At 57.3% G+C, this 18473-nt stretch overlaps 4 protein-coding genes across 4 annotated transcripts; 2 read left to right on the top strand and 2 right to left on the bottom strand.

The window, feature by feature from the left end:
* Nucleotides 1-272: 272 nt before the first annotated feature.
* On the bottom strand, nt 273-2674 carry CGCA056_v002391 (putative transcriptional regulatory protein; the record flags this gene model as incomplete). The annotated part of the gene is made up of 3 exons (XM_037317649.1): nt 273-552; nt 615-2492; nt 2550-2674. 3 exons carry the CDS (start codon nt 2672-2674, stop codon nt 273-275), a joined length of 2283 nt encoding a protein of 760 aa, XP_037183416.1.
* A 1882-nt stretch (nt 2675-4556) lies between these two features.
* glpK (Glycerol kinase) lies at nt 4557-6253 on the bottom strand (the record flags this gene model as incomplete). The annotated part of the gene is made up of 3 exons (XM_037317648.1): nt 4557-4796; nt 4873-6031; nt 6099-6253. The coding sequence occupies 3 exons, from the start codon at nt 6251-6253 to the stop codon at nt 4557-4559; spliced, it is 1554 nt and encodes a 517-aa protein (XP_037182758.1).
* Nucleotides 6254-9924: 3671 nt separating this feature from the next.
* On the top strand, nt 9925-11260 carry FPS1 (Glycerol uptake/efflux facilitator protein; the record flags this gene model as incomplete). Its single annotated transcript, XM_037317647.1, has 3 exons — nt 9925-10232; nt 10342-10879; nt 11096-11260. The coding sequence occupies 3 exons, from the start codon at nt 9925-9927 to the stop codon at nt 11258-11260; spliced, it is 1011 nt and encodes a 336-aa protein (XP_037182990.1).
* A 4702-nt stretch (nt 11261-15962) lies between these two features.
* On the top strand, nt 15963-18065 carry CGCA056_v002388 (Glycerol-3-phosphate dehydrogenase; the record flags this gene model as incomplete). Its single annotated transcript, XM_037317646.1, has 2 exons — nt 15963-17178; nt 17233-18065. 2 exons carry the CDS (start codon nt 15963-15965, stop codon nt 18063-18065), a joined length of 2049 nt encoding a protein of 682 aa, XP_037182499.1.
* Nucleotides 18066-18473: the final 408 nt, after the last annotated feature.

Raw genomic sequence — 18473 nt, 5'->3', positions numbered from 1 at the left:
CAGTGGCTGAGCCCAATCACGGTGGAGTGTGTCTCGTCAGCTGTGCGGGGATCAGCGAATTCAATTGGGCCGACCTCCCTTGCGGCTGTATCTCGAAGCCACAGGAGATCCATCAATAATCAAGGTTACAGCGCCCCAGAAACGCCTCTTCCAAGTCCAATCCTCCTCCAGCGCCAGCCACAGCTTTCTTCAAGTGGTATTGTGGTGTCTTCCACGACACGTCAAGTCCGGCAACAAAAACCTCGCGGGTCGCGAAATCCGCCGACACCGCCTCAATTGAAAGGGGTATTAAATCCCAGCCAGTCTGATTCTGGGTCTGGTACGCCAGTGCATCTCATGGGATCGCCTCCTAGCCCGCTCATGGCCTGCGCTTGCAAAATATTGGTCTGGCCGTTGGTGGCTCTCGTTTGTGGGTCCGACATCTTCGGATAATTGAAGAAGTCGAACACGTCGATGTTGTCCAGCTCGCTTAACGACGTCACCTGGGTCGATGTGGGCTCCAAGGCAGACCGCCGTGTTGAGGATGTCAAAGTCACCAAATCATGAGCACTCCTGGGGATCGCACTGTCAGCAAAGTCCGGGCGCTGGAGGGATGGCAAACACGGGGTACTGACTTTCTCATTGCAGTAAAGTTCATGTCGCCTTGACGTCCTCGCTGGACTACTCGAGCAAGGATTTTGGCATAATTATTTGCCACCTCCCAGTATTGGCCGACATGTCTGAGGGTTTCGATGAAGAAATCAATCTTGGGATCAACCGGGCAGCCTACGGTTGCGGCATGGACGAGCAGCAACCGAGCAGCAACCCATAGGGAGAAGGCAAAAGGGGGGCCGAGCAGGTCGAGACCATTGGCCTCGAACACGTCTTGCGCAATGTCGCCGAGACTTTGCACGGCCGACAGGCATCGCTGCATTGCATAATGTGACGGGACGAATATGTGAGATCTCACGGTGGGGTACGCAGCCGAGGAGTGCAGGCGCACCACCGACGTGACATACGCGCTATGCAGCATGAACCAGTTCGCGACACGGCTGGCTGGATCGGAGTGGCACAGCGCTGATATCCTGCTGTATTCACTCGGCAGGCTTTGCAACCAGTTGTCTAGCGCACCATCTAGCGATCTGTATGTGTTGCGCCAAACGGCCATCTCGCCGGAGGACGTTACATCGATGTGTGTTTTCAGAAAATCGTGGACCTTGCTGAGTATCCGGAGAATTTCGCAGTGGTACGAGAAGCTTCCCAGGTTGTCTGGCTTGTTGATCGCTGGAGGGGCTGTCGGATCGGAGGATGGGCTCCATGATCTCGTCTCGACTGGCACATTTCGGGAAAACAAGTCGTACGAACACGGAAGGCCGCGCTTCATCTTTTTGTCGTCGAGCATGAATTCGAATGTGGTCGTTGCGATCGTTGCATATCGATCGAGAAGGTATACCATCCAACAGAGTCTCCTTCGCCCCTCGTCTTCGATCCACGACTCCGGCCGCCCTGTTGCAACTCTTCGAATCGACCCGGTATGCGGTGTATCTTCGGCCTCGGCCGTGAGGTATACGCTGCTTTCCTCGCACAAGTCAAGCTGTCTCACGTTCTGTGAGAGCAGTGCAAGCATGTTCCAACCACGCGGCCCGTTGGATGTCCCGAGCTCGTCCAAACACAGAATGACCAAAGCTCTCAACGCCGCAATACTGACATTCTCCATCGCGTATATCTGGACTCGTCCTTTCGACAAGGCATGGTAATGAGATCGCATCTCGGGTGATAGTCGCGGATCTTTCATGAACCTAAGAGTCGTTGCTACAATAGCGTGTAACAGAACACGGTCGGCTTCGGTCAGGGAAGTCGAGCCGAAGAATGCGCCGAATGTCGTCTTGCGGTCAAGAATAGGACACCATGTGTTGCAGTGTTTGAAGTACAGGTCGACAAGCGTGTAGAGCATGTCGTGAGGCGGGAACTCTGACACAGTCGACAACGACGATGCATCTTTCCGAGGCCCAGAAATACTAGGAGATGCAACTGTTTGACTGAAAGGTTCACCAGCCGAGAGGTTTAGGAGAGCCTGGACAGAGGTTCGGTCACCGTTCTGAAGGGCCTCTTGAGCATCGCCACCCTGCCAAAATGGACTCGAGAAAGCCGGTGTCCTCCCGTTCGCTGTGGGTGCTGACCGTGGAATAGCGGTCGCGGGACTGACGCCATTTCCATCATGATGGAATCCTTCGACCTGAGATGATGCTTGGTTACTGATGGCCGGGGACAGGGCCTGGGTGTTGCCGTTGGCGACGTGATCATTGGCGATGTGGTCCTCCACTCGGCGACCCAGGGCCTGTAGGAGCGCGTCGAGCCTGTTGACCTTGGCCTCAAGCTCGAGGCTGAATCCAATGCGGCTTCCAGGCTTCTGTCTCTCAAGATAGACACACGTGCGGTTGTGTCGAGCGCACCACGAGCAGGCCGGTTCTGCGCGATCGCATTTCACCTTTCTCGCCTTGCACAGCTCACATCTGAAGCGCGGTCAGTCAGGTGCTACAGCGTCATCCATCAGCAAGCGAACAACATACGACGTCTTTTGGTGCTTCTCCCTCTTGCGCTTTCTCGGTGGCCCGGCCGAGCCATTGTTGGCTGTCTCATCTTCACTCGAGCCTTCGTCGTGACTGAAGACCGAGTTCGCTTCCTCCTCGGCCATTGATTGCGGACGTGCATTTGCATTCGTTCCTATCATGTCTGTCCCATGTTCGTGGGAACTCCACATTTCCCCTTTTTACTCTGACAGAAAGTGAAGTGTTTTGCTCTTATCAGGGCCCTTTTGGATGGAGCCTTGAGGAGCAGGGCCGAATTTGATGTCAGAAAGTGGTCATTTCACTAGGCGATGCGGGCGTGCAGCGAGCAGTAAAAGGCAGGCTAACGAAGTGCCTCAGCCGGCCGGGATGGTGAAGGATGCGCCGCAGCAGCTGGATGCGCATATGGGGATAATCCGGCGTTGCCCGCCGTGGTTGGCCGGGTTGAGGGCAAAGTCTTGGACTTTTGCTAGGGAACGTGGGCAGCTGGTTCCAGTTGAGTGCACGAACCTGCAGCAAGCTTGTCTGTCTGTCTGCGGTGCTGCGCTATGCAGAGCGCAAGCGCAAGCACAATTGAATGCAGCAAGGGCTTGTCTGAAGGGGGTGGTGTGGACAGGGTCGAGACTGAGGGGACGATACGGCAAACAGGATAAGTGGGAGAGACTACCGAGTCTTCAGCGAGAGGCAAAGATTCGACGAGACTAAGGGGGAAAAGAGTCGGGAAAGCTTGTCCGCGAGATGACAGAAGGCAACTGAGCGCTGTGGTGTGTCTGAGTGAGAAGAAATTCTGACCAGAGGTGCCTGTGCCAGCGAGCCACGGGGCTTTTCGGTGTTCTCGCCCGACACACAAAGAGAAGAAGGATGCGCAGAAGAAAATCGGTCCAGGTCCAGTCATGGGCCCACTTGCTGTCCACAATAAGAGCTTGGATCTGGTGTCGCAAAAAAGCTACGGAAGACGGCGGAAGAGAGAAATAAAGACACCGCCGCGCCGCAGTCGCGCGCCAACCAAGTCAATGAACCAACCGGTCCCGTGGCCGCTGCGCCCTCGTCTCTCACGGAAAAACCGTTGCACAGTAAGTCATCCCGCGGCAACGAGGGATGGACGGAACGGATGAGGGGAGATCATTGCGCCCAATGCCGCGAGTCCCTGGGGGCGATTACGATAACGAGGGTCATCTCCGAAGACATTTGTCGCAACACAATGGGCAGACGGAACAAAGTTACTATTACAGCTTCTTGGTACAGCAAAAGAGACGCAGGAACCGCGTTACCGCCATCTATTCCCCTCATTGTCTCCAAGTTTACAACTGAAAACTCCCACCCTATTTGGCAAACAGCGCCGCACCCCGGCCAGTCCGAACCCGCACCCCGCTCGTTGCCTTCCCCTGTCAAGGCTGGTTCTGCGAGGATCATCCATGCGGTCTCATAGCCGTCAAAAGGTGGGGGGGGCACGGCAGTGGCTTCGACGATGTCTCCCACCGCGGGGCACCATATGAGATGGCTGGTGGTTGTGCGATCGTCACCCGCGACCCTCCGCGGTCTTCGTCCGAAGAGAGGGAGAAGCGCGGAATGTCCTCCACGGTGGCAGCAATGACGACCAATTCCCTGCGGGCCGCTGCCTTCACGACTCAGTCAAAGGCACGATGGAGACGTGGGACAGCCCGCCTTCCGATCATCCGTACGTTACAGGGAACTTCCGCACGTGGAGATGGATCGCGATGATGCTGCGACTGCGGGTTTCCTTGAAAACCTCGACTTGGCAGTCTTGAAATTATTGCAGGCCAGCGCACACGAATGGAGCACGAGATCCAGCACACAAACACACACGTTTCGACAAAGAGGCAAAAATGCGTCATTCCCTCGTGGTACCTATGATACAAATCGGAGCTGTCTCCAACAGGCGCCAAACCTTATTCGCGCCGCCGTCGTGATGGGATTCCCCAAGCAACACAGTGGTATATGGCAAAAAAAATTAATCATGAAAAGAAAAGATGACCTCCAATAATCTTTTTAGCTTGACCAGCCCTTGCTCATCTGAACAGCCTTCTCCCAGCGGCCGAAGCGCTTGCCAGCCTCCTCGTCCGTGATCTGGGGCTTGAAGATGGTGCGACCCTCCAGGTTGACGTCGTTAAGCTCGTCGAAGCTCTTCCATACGCCCACAGCGAAGCCTGCCGCGATGGCCGCGCCGAGGGCAGTGGTCTCACGCATGCCTGGACGGTTGACAGGGATGCCAATGATGTCGGACTGGGTCTGTTACAAGGGTCAGCAACTGTGTTCTTCTTCCTTCCGCGCCGAGGCTCGGAAAAGGTCCGGGGCTTATTCTTACCTGCATGACGAGGTCGGAGTTACACATGCCACCGTCGACGGCGAGCTCGGTGAGAGCGGCGCCACTGTCCTTCTCCATGGAGTCCAAGATGGCCTTGGTCTGGAAGCAGGTAGCCTCGAGGGTGGCGCGAGCAATGTGACCACGCTGGGTGTATGCCGTGATACCGAAGATGGTACCCCGCGCATCGTCGATCCAGTAAGGGGCGAAGAGACCGCTGAAAGCGGTAACGAATGTGCAACCGCCGTTGTCCTCGACAGTCTCGGCGAGGGCGCTGAGCTTAGAGGACGACTCCATGAAGCCAAAATTGTCCACCAGGAACTTGACACTAGATCCGGCTACAGCAATGCTGCCCTCAAGGGCGTACATGGTCTTGCCGGGGCCAAAGTCGAAAGCAACGGTGGTGAGCAGACCGTGAGAAGAAATAACGGGCTTAGGGCCAATGTTGTACAGCAGGAAGCATCCAGTGCCGTATGTGTTCTTCGCAAGACCAGCAGTGAAACCCTTCTGGCCGACCAGAGCAGCGGACTGGTCACCCAAGCAGCCAGTAATCTTGGTACCGCTCAGGGCGGTGTTGGCCAGGGTACCGTAGGCCTGGGGATCGGACGAGCGCACAATCTTGGCCAGCTTGACCTTCTTGGGGTCAATTCTGAACCAGTCAATGAGGTCCTCATCGTACTGCAGGGTGTGGATGTTCATGAACATGGTACGGGCGGCGTTGGAGGGATCAGAGACGTAGACATCGCGCGACGGGCCGCCGTTGAGCTTGTAGACCAGCCAGGTGTCGACGGTACCAAAAGCCAGAACACCGCGCTCGTAAGCATCCTTGACCTCGGGAACGTTGTCAATGAGCCAGAGAAGCTTGCCGACGGAGGGGTATGTGGAAAGGGGAAGACCGCATCGCTGGGTGAGCTCGCTAGCGCCGAGACGCTGCTTGAGCTTGCGGACGAGGTCCTTGGTACGGGTATCAGTCCAAACAATGGCGTTGTACAGAGCCTTGCCGGTGGTCTTGTCCCAGAGAACGGTGGTCTCTCTCTGGTTGGTGATGCCGACAGCCTTGATCTGGTTGCGAGAGTGGCCCTGGGTCTCAAAAGCCTGCACGGCGCCGTCAATGCACGCCTCGACCGAAGAGACAAGCTCCTCGGGGTCGTGCTCGTGCCAGCTGTCGCAAACTAATTAGCTTTCTGCGCCATCGCGACCAGAACTACCCAATTGAGGGCGCGACTTACCCAGGATTGGGGTAGATTTGCTTGAACTCAAGCTGGTGCGTCGCAACGACCTCACCGTGGGGGTTGAAGATGAGGAAACGCGTGCTCGTGGTGCCCTGGTCAATGGCACCGACGAAGGACGGCTTCTGGCCGTTAGCGGCGGCAGAGGAAGACATTTTGTTGGAGGAGAGTTTGAAACGGCTGGGAAGAAGGGACGAGAGCATTCAATGGCACCAACGAGGACGACGACGGCGACGGGCGTAATGAGCTGAGGAAGGAGAAGAAGGGACAATTGGGTATCTTGAGGAACGAGGTGAGGAGGGAAGAAGGAGAGGAGCACAGGTTCACGATTGAGCTTTGAGTTTCACGGGCTGACAAAATATTTGTAGTGAGTTCCCCTCCGGCCCCAGTACCATGTGCGCGGCGCGTGTGGGAAACCCAGCTCAGCTCCTCCAACAGCTTAGGTGCGGCGTCGGGTTAGCTCCCTCCATGGGGAACAGGAACAAGACAGCTTTCTCGAACAAAAGCTACCCCTCATTCTCCCATCTCTACCTACCATACCCCATCCCCAGATCTGTGGAGATGTCACGAGATGAGCACCAACAGGCCGGACTGGGAGAACCGCAGCTCTGTCAACGAGGGGGCCCCGGAAATGCAGGATCATCCCCCACTGGGGCATGCGAACGGGTCACAACGGGGGGATGCGGATGCAAGTAGGTACTTCCTCAATGACAGGCAGCCGAATCCTTCTTCAATTGCACGCGAGGAATTCCGGGATGGCAGCAGGATGGGGATTCGGGGTGGGCACACCGAGTAGCCGCAGCTGGTCGGCCGATGGTTCGAGGGGGGAGCAGGCAATGTCGGCCGCAAACAGCGAGTAAAAGCGGGGGAAGACGGGCTTGATGTCATTCCCAGGCGCAGTGCAACGAGATCAGTTTCGGTCTGCGTCGGGGCGAACTCCACGGCCGGTGGGTCCGGCCTTATGCCGGCCGTTATCTCGAGCACCGGTCGCCCGAAGAGCGGGGTTCTTCACACGAAAAAAGAAGGACGAGGAGACCAGATGAGATGATGGTCCCACGGGATGCTACGGATAGCCCGCGGTGTGTGTGTGGTGGCACACGATCCCACAACAACCTGGAGCAGTTCTTGCAGACCAAGGCCGTCCAAGACTCGCCAGGCTAGAGCTGAACGGGCTGGGTCCCCCGCCTCTTACGTGCGGCTTTGAGGGAAAAGAGCAGCATGGGATGAGGATCTCGTGGGCATGAGGGTGGGCAGAAGTCCGTTCGGACATGGCCGCCGCGCGGCACAGCAGTGTCTCCAACCAACATGGCATCGCAAACGAGTTGAAACGAACCAACGGCTTCGACTTCCCAATTGAACGCGCCAATCCAACCCGATCATGCACCAGATCATGTGCCGACGTGCGCTTCGACGACTAGAACTTTTCTAAGCCGCTTGTCATCTTGTCAAAATTGGTCAAGAACCGTCGATGCTGACCTGGTTCCCCTCCACTACGTTACACTCGCGCTCACACCATCAGTCTTATTCGTCCATCTGCGAACGACAAACTGCGGGGAAAGAGGCGAAAGTTCCAACCGCGATGCAGTGCAGGTCAAGGATGCGTGAGATGGGATAAGCCTCTTTTTTTTTTTTTTTTTTTTTTTTTTTTTTTTTTAGGCGACGAGCCGCGGCTCAAGATTCCTCATTTTTTTGCGGGATCCAGTGTGGGCAGCTCACGTCATTGGCCCAATTGGCTAGTAATCGAAACCTTTTGTCGACTAAGAGAAATAAAAAGGACGACGACGTGTTACTTGTCTGCTTGCGAGGTCAGTCGGCTGCGGTGGTTGGTGGTGCTGGTGGTGGTGCTGGTGTTAGACGTACCCGTCCGTGTATGACGTTTGCCGCGGCGGTTACATAGTTCGGGAGTGGTGTGGGCTCTCTCTCGGCCGCTCGTCACTGTCGGATTGAGAGAGGGCAAAAAAACCAGAGAGGGTGCTCCACACCCTGACCTGAACCCTTGGCGTCTTTTGCGCGGGCCCCAGATTGGTCCAGGGGTGCCATCATCAAAAGCGGCAATCTTCGATCTGATCAGTCAAAGTTTCATCGGTATTAATGGGGTAAGACCAGAAAGTTCCGGGTTGGAAGAGAGGCAAACTTACCCAGCAGCCGACCTTTTGACTTTCCTCCAGATCTTTTCTTAGTAGAAAGAACAGCAAACTGCCAAACAACCTCGGGAGCTGAGATGCAAATGCAGAGTCTGCAGCGCCTTGCACGACAGAGTTGCATACGACGCCGCAATCAGTAAAGCAACTGTGCAAAAAAGCGGACGGAGGATCGAATAAAACGGGTCTCCCGGAAGCCGCACCGAAAACCTACCTTGGCATCCTCGGCCAGAACTCCATCCAGCCTCTTTCACGTACCCTCTGCAAGCTGCGCTCCTCTTGTCGCGGCGCAAAGGTCCTCATCTCACGCGCTCAAATCTTTTGCGGTCCCACGACGCCCCTCTCCACACGTGGGAACCACCCCAGAAGCTTACCTCTGGAGAACCACCCATTCCGCGTTTTCCATGCGCCAGAGGAGAGGCAGTCAGGCACACCCTGCATTGCTGAATTGCTAGGAAGTGAAGCCTATCAGTGGCGCGGGTGTGTGTGGGTTTCGTACGTTCCTGTACCTCTACTTTGCGCAACCTGTGCGTCTTGGTCCTGCCACTCTGCCTGCGTATCCCCATCCCAGGAGCAGAGAGTGCGTGTGTCCCGTCCGCATCTTGGCGAACCCCGGAAAAGACCTGCGAGCAGCAAAACCCAGAAGAGAAGGGGGTAAAAAGAGGGGAGACGAAAAGGAACGTCTCCATGGTGCCCCGGATCCCAGTCTCCAGATCCAGAATTCCTTCACAGAATAAACCTCGGCCGTCGTCCGTAATAACGTCTCCTCCGTCCCCGTCAACCACCTCAACTTCGGTGTGAGCCACCGAACTGCATCACACTCCCCTTCATCCCCCTCGTCCCACCGTCTGTCTGTCTGCCTTTCTTCTCTGCCTCTGCAACACCGAGGCCATCTGAGCGACTTCTTTTTTTCCTCTCGCCCACATCGTTCGATTTTTTTCGCTCTTCCCGTACCTCCTCATCCGCAAAGGCCCGCGTACCAACGACACACGCCCCCCCTTCTTCGTATCTTCCCCTCGTGAAGCACGTCGGTAACCGACTTGCTGGTATCCCAAAGATCCGGATCAGGAGAAGGAGGAGCCAATCTCCTGCGGTTGAAGCCTCGTGGCTGTTTGAATCCCGGGGGTGGGATAAGGATTAGGAACCACCTTGTGTGTCCCACCAAAGATTGACCATCAGAGTCTCATCGGGTCCGGAAGATCCACACGAGAGTCGGCAGCACGCTGCAAGCAAGTTTAAACAAAAAAGGACGAGAAGGAAAAGAAGTAACCCAAGATCAAAGATGGGTAAGCGTCAAGCTTTCGTGCATTTGCGAGCAACCCCCGAAGCCCGTGCCCCCCTCTTCGTTCTCCTCCATCTCCTCTTTCCCCAAGCTTGTCAACCCGGCGGATCGGGTGCAACGGTCATCCAGCCCCGTGGGATGTGATCAGCCCGTGGGGACCATAAGAGTTGCTTCTTCCCCATGGGAGACGTGGGATGATATTTGGCCAGACCATCGTCCGTCCCTTCGTCTCATCTTCACCACCCCGCGTTCTCCTCTCCCTCTCTCTCTGCTTCTCTCTCTCCCTTCCCTTCTTGCTTGGCGTTGTCAACTCTCATCTCTCCCATCATAAAAAAACTTAAAACGTTCTGCTTTCGTCGTCATCCTGCCTTGACAGCATCCCTCCGTTATCGCGGTGTTTCTAATGTCCATCGTGGTTCACACAGCGGAATCGGTGTCTGAGTCTTCGTCGTCCGTCGGCAAGCAACACATTCCAGTCTTCAAGTCCGAGATGGGAGGCGAAGAGACGCACGAGGAGCACGCCGCGGGCACCATGACGCCTCCCCAGGAGGAGGAGCTGTGGTGGTCCCGCGTGCGCGAGAACCTCCAGGACGGCTTCTCCGAGTTCTTCGGCACCATGGTCCTCGTCATGTTCGGCGACGGCGTCGTTGCCCAGGTCGTGCTCAGTAATTCGACAAAGGGTGACTACCAGAGTATCTCCTGGGGCTGGGGGTAAGTTCTCACACACCGAAATTCATCACACGGGCGTGTCTTTCATCGTGACTTAATCGATAAGAGAGCGCGCCATTGATGCCACAGCATATACTGACACTTCCCCCAGACTGGGCGTCATGCTGGGCGTCTACGTCAGCAAGAAATCCGGCGGCCACCTCAACCCGGCAGTGACACTCGCCAACTGCGTGTACCGCGGCATGCCGTGGCGCAAGTTCCCCATCTACTTCATCGGCCAGCTCCTCGGCGCCATGGCCGCCGCCTTCATCCTCTACGGCAACTACATGTCCGCCATCGACAACTTCGAGGGCAAGGGCATCCGCACCGTCTCCGGCCCCAACGCCACCGCCGGCATCTTCTGCACCTACCCGGCCGAGTTCATGACGCGCACCGGCATGTTCTTCTCCGAGTTTATCTGCTCAAGCCTGCTCCAGCTCGTCATCTTCGCCCTCGCCGACCCGGCCAACGGCGCCGCGGGGCCCTTCATGCCCCTGGCCCTCTTCTTCCTCATCTTCGGCATCGGCGCCTGCTGGGGCTGGGAGACAGGATACGCCATTAACCTCGCTCGTGACTTTGGCCCCCGCCTGGTTTCGTACATTGTCGGATACGGTCATGAGGTGTGGTCCGCCGGTGGATATTATTTCTGGGTACGTTGCTGTGTTGCCCCAGTCCTCCCCTATCTCCCCTTTCTTCCTGCCTGTCGTGTGCCTCGGTTCGTCTCCGTATTTTCCCTGGCTCGGAGATGGGCGTTCGGTCTTGCGGTGTTTCCGTGCGTGGCGAAAGACCCGAGATCCATCCACCACCAAAGTCCCTTTTCTGTCCGCGGAGAAAGTCCCGTGACTAACGGTAGACGTCGAATTTAGATCCCCATGGTCGCCCCCTTCTTCGGCACCCTCTTCGGAGGCTTCCTGTACGACGTCTTCCTCTACACGGGCGAGAGCCCCATCAACAGCCCTTACTTTGGCCTCAAGCGCCTCTTCCAGCCTCGTCGTGAAGTCTGGTCCAACACGTATAACAGCAAGGTGTAAGCGTGCTTTTGCCTTGCGTGTGTTTTGACACTCAACTCGAGTGCGACCACGTCCTGGGGTCTTGAGAGAGAGAAACCCGGCATGACATGTCCCAAAGGACTCATGAGAATGAGACAGTTAAGGGAAAAGAGAGAGGTGATCGGGAACAATGATACCAAGAGAAAAACAGAGGAAGAGAGAGACGGCCCAGCAATTTGGGATCTCATCGGGAGTGAGAGGTCCCTTCACCGCTCGTCGGGACGGAAAAAAAAAACGAACAAAAACCTCACGGTCGAAAGAAAAAGCGACGTTGGTGAATTGGCTTTTTGCTTTTGTTTTTTCTTGCTTGCTTGGATGTCGAAGTCAAGTGTCTGTTTCCTGTTGGACAAGCGAAACTATTCCGCTGGGTTGGATGGGCGCGGGCGCGTTTGGGGGCGGAATGCGCGGTGTCGATCTTTTGAAGTGCCTGTTGTCTGGTGTTGATTGGGCTCGTCGCTGCTATCGGGTTTGCTCGCAGCATGAAGTATGAGAGGGAGGAAAGAATCGTTCAATCACAATACCATTTCAAGTCCAAACGAATGTATGCTGTTGCAAGAAGTGAGAAGAGAAAAGATCAAAAGCCATTCACGACAAAAACAAAACCACGGACGAGGCGAGGCGAGACGAGGCGCGCGCCCAACTACGGATGTTGCAGTTAATTAGTACTGTCAGGCGTCAACGAGGACCCTTAATCGCCCTGTTTTTGTAAGCCCTGCGAATTTGGTTCGCTGAAAGATTGTCACGACGCCCCGAGATGCGGGCCATGTCTGGCGCCCTGGGAATTCTTCCGTCGTGTCGGCGATTTTAGCCACGAAAATAATTACGGGGTCCCCCAACCTGCCCCAGCAGATTGGGGAAGGAAAGCAGAAGCACCCACTGGGCTGGGCCTAGAGAAAGACAGCGAGCCATGCTGCCGGAACCGTTTTCCAGATGCAATTACAGGGCAAGGGGCTTGAGGTTCTGGAATTGTCTTGCAGCTGGAGCTTGCCTTGTGGTCCAATAGTCTGGCAATCACATGGGGGCCGCAGATGACGGCCTCCACGACTCACGAATGAAGGCCTTGAGATTGTGTCTCTGGTAGCATTGATTGCGCATGCAAATCCAGTTTGAGTGCATCGTAGCTTGCGGGCCCCGTCCGTCTGTAGCAGGTGATGACTGCTTTGGACTCCTGCCTACGCAGCCAGCTTGACCTGCGCGTGTGATTGCTCGAGTTGGCAGTGGCAGAGACGGTGGGTCTGACAGCAGACGGACGAGGGGTTCGCGAAGATTGTGGCCTGTAGCTCCGATGCCTTCGCTTGGAGGCATGGCTGCACGATTCGGAGGCGCGTCCGGCGGTTGACGGTCACCGATAAGTCTTCCCGCAACAAGCTGTTGGCACTGGAGATCGGACGGACTTAGCCAGATGTCAAGCTTCGTGGAGAAGGGGTAGGTGTTGCGCAATCGATCATAAGAAAGGAGGGCAGAGTTGGCGCTAGCTTGTCCGCCTGAACTCCTCTCTGTCCAAGCAGGTGCGGGAGAGGGCGCGGATTGGACGGGTGGCGACGAAGGTGATATCGAAGCCACTTCAGACGCATCCCACGAACACGTTCTGGTTCGGTGATGGCATTGTCGCGGATGACTTCAGAGTTTAGGTGGAATCAGGGCAGTGTTCCATGCCACGCTGTCCGAGTTGCTGTCAGAGTCTGTTCTGTGTGTTGGTCAACGATGTCCCGACTGTGTATAGCAACGTCGAATCGACGCTGGTCGACATCCAGGAATCTGAGGGTTCCCAAAGGTTCGTGGGGTCTGACTCGATGGACCAGCTTGCCAGCGGTCTTAGTCAGAGTGCAACGAATCGACGGAAGGCTGCACATCGCAAAGATTAGGTTGCGTCTTTGGAGTAGGTTTGGGGTGCCCGCGGGGTAGTACGGTGCTGTCAGACTAGTGGCCAGCAGCCAACGAGATGGTGGCATGCTGGCAGCTCGTCATGGGCCATGGACCTGGCATTTGTGCCGATTACTCAGATTGATAGGTCTCGGGGATGAGAAGCAATCAGCAGTCGTGGGGCGCAGCAATGTCCGAGTTTCGAAACATTGCTTGGAAGTGCAGTGAACCGTAGTTCTGAATACACGGCTGAGTGCTGTCTTGCGTGTAAGTCGATGGGCGAGGGGATAGCGTGTATTTCGAGTGTCGAGCAACTGCAACAAAACCCAGGCAAACCGGGAAGCCTGGGCTACGAAGCATCATTTGCCATCCCAATGACTGCATCGTGATCATTTGCAAGGCCAGCGGTGGGCTCTTTGGGGCCGTTTCCACCGTGGCCAGCTTGTGTTCCTTCGTCCACTTTTCCACGCGTTGCGCAGCGCAGCGGCCCGGGATGTTCGGCGGCGGTCGAGGTACTTTGCGGCGTGGATGGCGGTCGGGGACGACGGACGGGGTGTGTGTGCTGACGGCTGCTGAATGGGTGCTGTGGTGTGCTGTGGCAGGCGTTGCACCAGCGATGTTCCCTACGATCCAGCACCTGATGGGGGAAGTTGTCCGTGTGTACGTACAAGTACTGTACAACGTCGAAGTAGCGCTACTCGTGCCCGGATCTCGGCCGATGTGAGTGGGCAAGGTGCGGGAATAGCTGGGTCATGAGGGACGACTCGGTAGGCTGAGGCAGGTTCTGGAGGACTTGGCGACATGTCGTTCGGGCTGGACGGTATGGACGGCGAAAGAAGCCATGGCTTTGAACGCCCAGGATGACGGATGGTTCGAGCCCTTTTTGCCGTCCATCTCGGGAGCCAAAAACGGTCCGCATTAGGAGGCAAGCCGCTCTTCTTAAGACGAACTTGGACGTTTGTGTAATCGGGCCTGAAGTTCTGGACGGCCACGGGACCCAGAGTAATCAGACCTGGGACGGCCTCAGTCTCGCGAGGGATAAGACGAAGGGTGCCAAATGGCGTGGCGCTGAGTGGGCAAACATCCCACGATGGAGACGAGAGAGGAGACGCAGATTTGGGCGGCCCGAATTGAAGATTGTGCAAGCGTGGCTGCTTGGCCGCATAGGCGTGTGTGTAAGATCCAGCAGGCAGGTCGATGTCTGCGTGTGGTGAGGGAGGGACGGGAAGAGAATACCGAGGGGTAGCGAGTTGGAGAAGGGTGGCTAAAGTGAGGAGTAGTTGGACGGAGTCGATTGAGTGGTTGCAATCGGAGTTCGAGAGGGGGAGAGGGGAGAGGTGGAGGAGGAGAAGGAAAGGGTCGAGACAGGGGACGGGATCCTAATGGAACCGGGCCCCTACTCCCACCTTCCCCATCGCAGCATCGGCTGGGAGGGTTTTGCCGATCATTGCGAGACGGACCCACCCTTTCTTTTCTGCAGCAATTTTTCTGTGTTCGTTCTTTTTTTTAGCCTCTGACTCGGCAGGCAGGACCGAAACGACCGAGACAGGGGTGTTCGTCTCAACAGTGCCGACTCATCACCGAAAGCACCCAATCTCGGGGCTCAAACACCGAGATGCATGACGGCCCCTGGATGACATTTGAGGCTCTGACTGGAAACACCACACGGATGGGATGGCACTGCAACGCTTGCAACGCCTGCAACGCCTGCCAACGCCCATCACCCCGGGGCCCCGACACATTTCGTGCCTTTCCCCGTTTTCATTTCCACTTCTCCATGGACGAACAAGCGGGTCTCTCCTTTGCCTCTTCCAAGAGTCAGTCATCCACTGGGCCACTGACGGGTGAAGTCACTCTTTGTTCGGTCTGAGCTCGGTGCCAGTGCCACGTTTATGCCGCCCATGATGTCAGACACGTCAATTACCAGTCTGGAGCTCGAGTAAGGTCCGCAGAGGAGAGAGAGAGAGAGCTACCTGCTGCTGGTGCAATGACGGCCTCAGCATTGGCAATGCAATGACCACCACCACCACCACCAGCGTCGCAGTGACTCGGGAATGCGATGTGAGGCAGGGTCAGCAGGAGCACAGACGAGGCCTTGACTGCCAGACCAGCGACCACAGATTCTACTGGCCTGACACCACGTGGGGGTAGCTGGAGGTGGTGAATGCGAGTCACCCCGAGTGTTGCTATTTGCGTGAGGAAGGACGGACTGAGACGAGTACCTAGAGCTCCCGTCCGGATTCCCACATAGAGCAACGACGCGATCTCCGATTGATCCCCCCCCCCCCCTCCATCCGCCGGCCCTTCCCACTTAACCTCTTGTTTTTTTCTTCCCTCATTCTCTGTGCATGCATCTGTTTGCCCTGCCCAGACCAACGGAAAATTCTTAGTAGCGCCGAACGGAACCATTCCTGGTCTTCCTCGGGGTGTCATTCCACGAATCGAAGCCCAAAGTTGCGGGTGAGGCGGCCCAGCCCGAACTTCTCCTCTACCTAGACCGATCTACGCTACCTATACCTATGCCTATACATCCTCATTCACCTTGCTGGTCCTGACCCTCTTAAGCTGAGCCCGTGGCGCCTTTTCTCTTTCCCTATTATTTCCTCTTCCCTTCCCTTCTCAACCAGGAACACCACCTGTCGCATCTCAAGCAACAAACACAGCATCACCAACGTAGAGAAGACACCGCGACTCCCACCTGTCACTGGGAAAGTCGCCCTTCTCCAACCGCCGCCCTCTCGGTCCTTCTGGACACTTCGGCCCAACACTCCCCCGAGAGCATACGAAGTCAAAAAAAAAGACGTTACAAAACCTTGGGAGCATGGCTTCGCGCTTCTCCCGCCTGGCGAAGCCCATCGCCGCCGCCACCGTTGTCGCAACCGGTGGTGTCGTCGGCTTCGCGGCCTTCTCCAACCGCACCTCACACACCGTCGACAAGCCCCTCGTCGAGCTCAAGCGCGACGCCCAGGGCCGCATCGTTCCGCCGTCTTTCCCCTCCGTCAAGGACCGCGAGGCCCAGCTCGCCGACCTGCGCGCCCACGCCTCCGACTCCGTCGAGTATGACCTGCTCGTCATCGGCGGCGGCGCTACCGGCACCGGCATCGCCCTGGACGCCGTCACCCGCGGCCTCAAGGTCGCCCTCGTCGAGCGCGACGACTGGTCCGCCGGCACCTCCTCCAAGAGCACCAAGCTTGTCCACGGCGGCGTCCGCTACCTCGAGAAGGCCATCCTCAACCTCGACTACGCCCAGTGGCAGCTCGTCAAGGAGGCTCTCCACGAGCGCAAGACCTTCCTCACCGTCGCCCCCCACCTGTCCTCGTCTCTGCCCATCGTCCTCCCCGTCCAGGATTGGTACTGGGCCCCCTACGCCTGGGTCGGCACCAAGATGTACGACCTGCTCGCCGGTTCCCAGGGTCTCGAGAGCTCCTACTTCATGTCCAAGTCCAAGGCCCTCGAGGCCTTCCCCCTGCTCCGCAAGGAAGGCCTCTTTGGTGCCCTCGCCTACTACGACGGCCAGCACAACGACTCCCGCATGAACGTCTCCCTCGCCCTCACCGCAGCCCTGTACGGCGCCACCGTCGCCAACCACGTCGAAGTCACCTCTCTGGAAAAGAACGCCAACGGCAAGATCTGCGGCGCAAAGGTCCGCGATGTCCTGAACCCCGCCTCCGAGTCCTTCACCGTCCGCGCCAAGGGCGTCATCAACGCTACCGGTCCCTTCGCCGACGCCATCGAGCGCATGGACAACCCCAACCACAAGTCCATCGTCGCTCCCGCTTCTGGCGCCCACATCATGCTCCCTGGAAACATCTGCCCCAACGGTATCGGTCTGCTGCAAACCTCGTCCGACGGTCGCGTCATCTTCGTTCTTCCCTGGCAGGGTGCCACCCTCGCCGGAACCACTGATACCGCCTGTGCCGTCGAGAAGGAGCCCATCGCGCAAGACAAGGACATCGACTTTATTCTGTCCGAGGTTAACAAGATGATCACTCCCGAGTCTGCCCTGTCCCGTTCCGATGTTATGGCTGCCTGGTCTGGTAAGTTGCCTCCCGAAAACCTCCGCATCACAAAACACCACTAACACCCTGCAGGAATCCGCCCCCTGGTCAAGGACCCCAAGGCCAAGAACACCGAATCCCTCGTTCGCTCCCACCTCGTTACCGTCTCCGACTCCGGCCTCCTCACCTGCGCCGGCGGCAAGTGGACTACCTACCGCCAAATGGCCCAGGACGCCGTCGACGAAGCCATCTCCTCCTTTAACCTCAAGCCCCAGTCCGGCCTCCTCCACCCCGACATCTCCGGCGCCGGCCTGCCCGGCCTCATCACCACCGGCTCCTGCATCACCACCCGCGTGCCCCTCCTCGGCGCCCACGGCTTCTCCACCCAGCTCACCGGCCACCTCATTTCGCACTTCTCCCTCGACCCCGACGTCGCGCACCACCTTGCCACCAACTACGGCGACCGCGCCTGGTCCGTCGCCGCCGTTTCCGCCGCCCGCATCCTCCCTCAGTTCCCCTTCGTCGAGGGCGAGATCCGCCACGGCGTCCGCGCTGAGCAGGCCATGACCGCCACCGACCTCATCTCCCGCCGCACTCGCCTCGCCTTCCTCGACGCCGAGTCCGCCCTCCGCGCCCTGCCCCGCGTCATCGACGTCATGGCCGAGGAGCTTGCCTGGTCCGACGCCCGCAAGGCTGCCGAGTGGTCCGACACCGTCCGCTTCCTGCAGTCCATGGGCCTGTCCCAGGACAAGCTCGGCGTCACCCGCGACGACGTGCTGAAGAGCAGCGGCGGCGGCGGCGCCAAGGCTCTACCTGCCCCCTCCAAGCCCCAGGCTGCTGCTGCCTCGTCCGGCGGCATCAAGGTCGGTCTGGGCGAGATCCAGGCCGGCGGCGCGCTGGCGCGGAACGCTACCTCCCAGGCATAAGCAAAAGAGCGTAGGCGTGTAGTGTGTATGTATGGATGAAGTGTATGTGAAGCATTCGCAGACGGTGCGGCTAGAACGGCCCGAAGCTGCGTGTGTGCTCTTTTTCTTTTGAAGTTTTCTGGATTCCGGGATACCTAGATAGACGGGTATGGCGTCTTGGTGGGCATTTGGAGAGCACGTGTACGATTTCCCAATTATTCCTTTTCCTTTCATGGTTTGATGGATGCATGAGCATGGCGGCGACAGCACTAGAAAGTCTTCCCTCGAATATGAGCGATAGACTTGCGTGCGTGAGTTAGCATAGATGGCTTTGGCCACGGAATACCAAGTCATGATCATATATGCCAATGTCGTTCCTTCATCGTCATCGTACGTGTGTTTTTGTGTTGTGCATGTTTGTGCATTGCG

This window comes from Colletotrichum aenigma (assembly GCF_013390185.1).
Source record: "Colletotrichum aenigma strain Cg56 chromosome Unknown KSG_Cg56_contig02, whole genome shotgun sequence".
NCBI lineage: Eukaryota > Fungi > Ascomycota > Sordariomycetes > Glomerellales > Glomerellaceae > Colletotrichum > Colletotrichum aenigma.
Note: the sequence above shows the minus strand (reverse complement) of the source record. Positions and strands in the feature narration are given on the sequence as shown.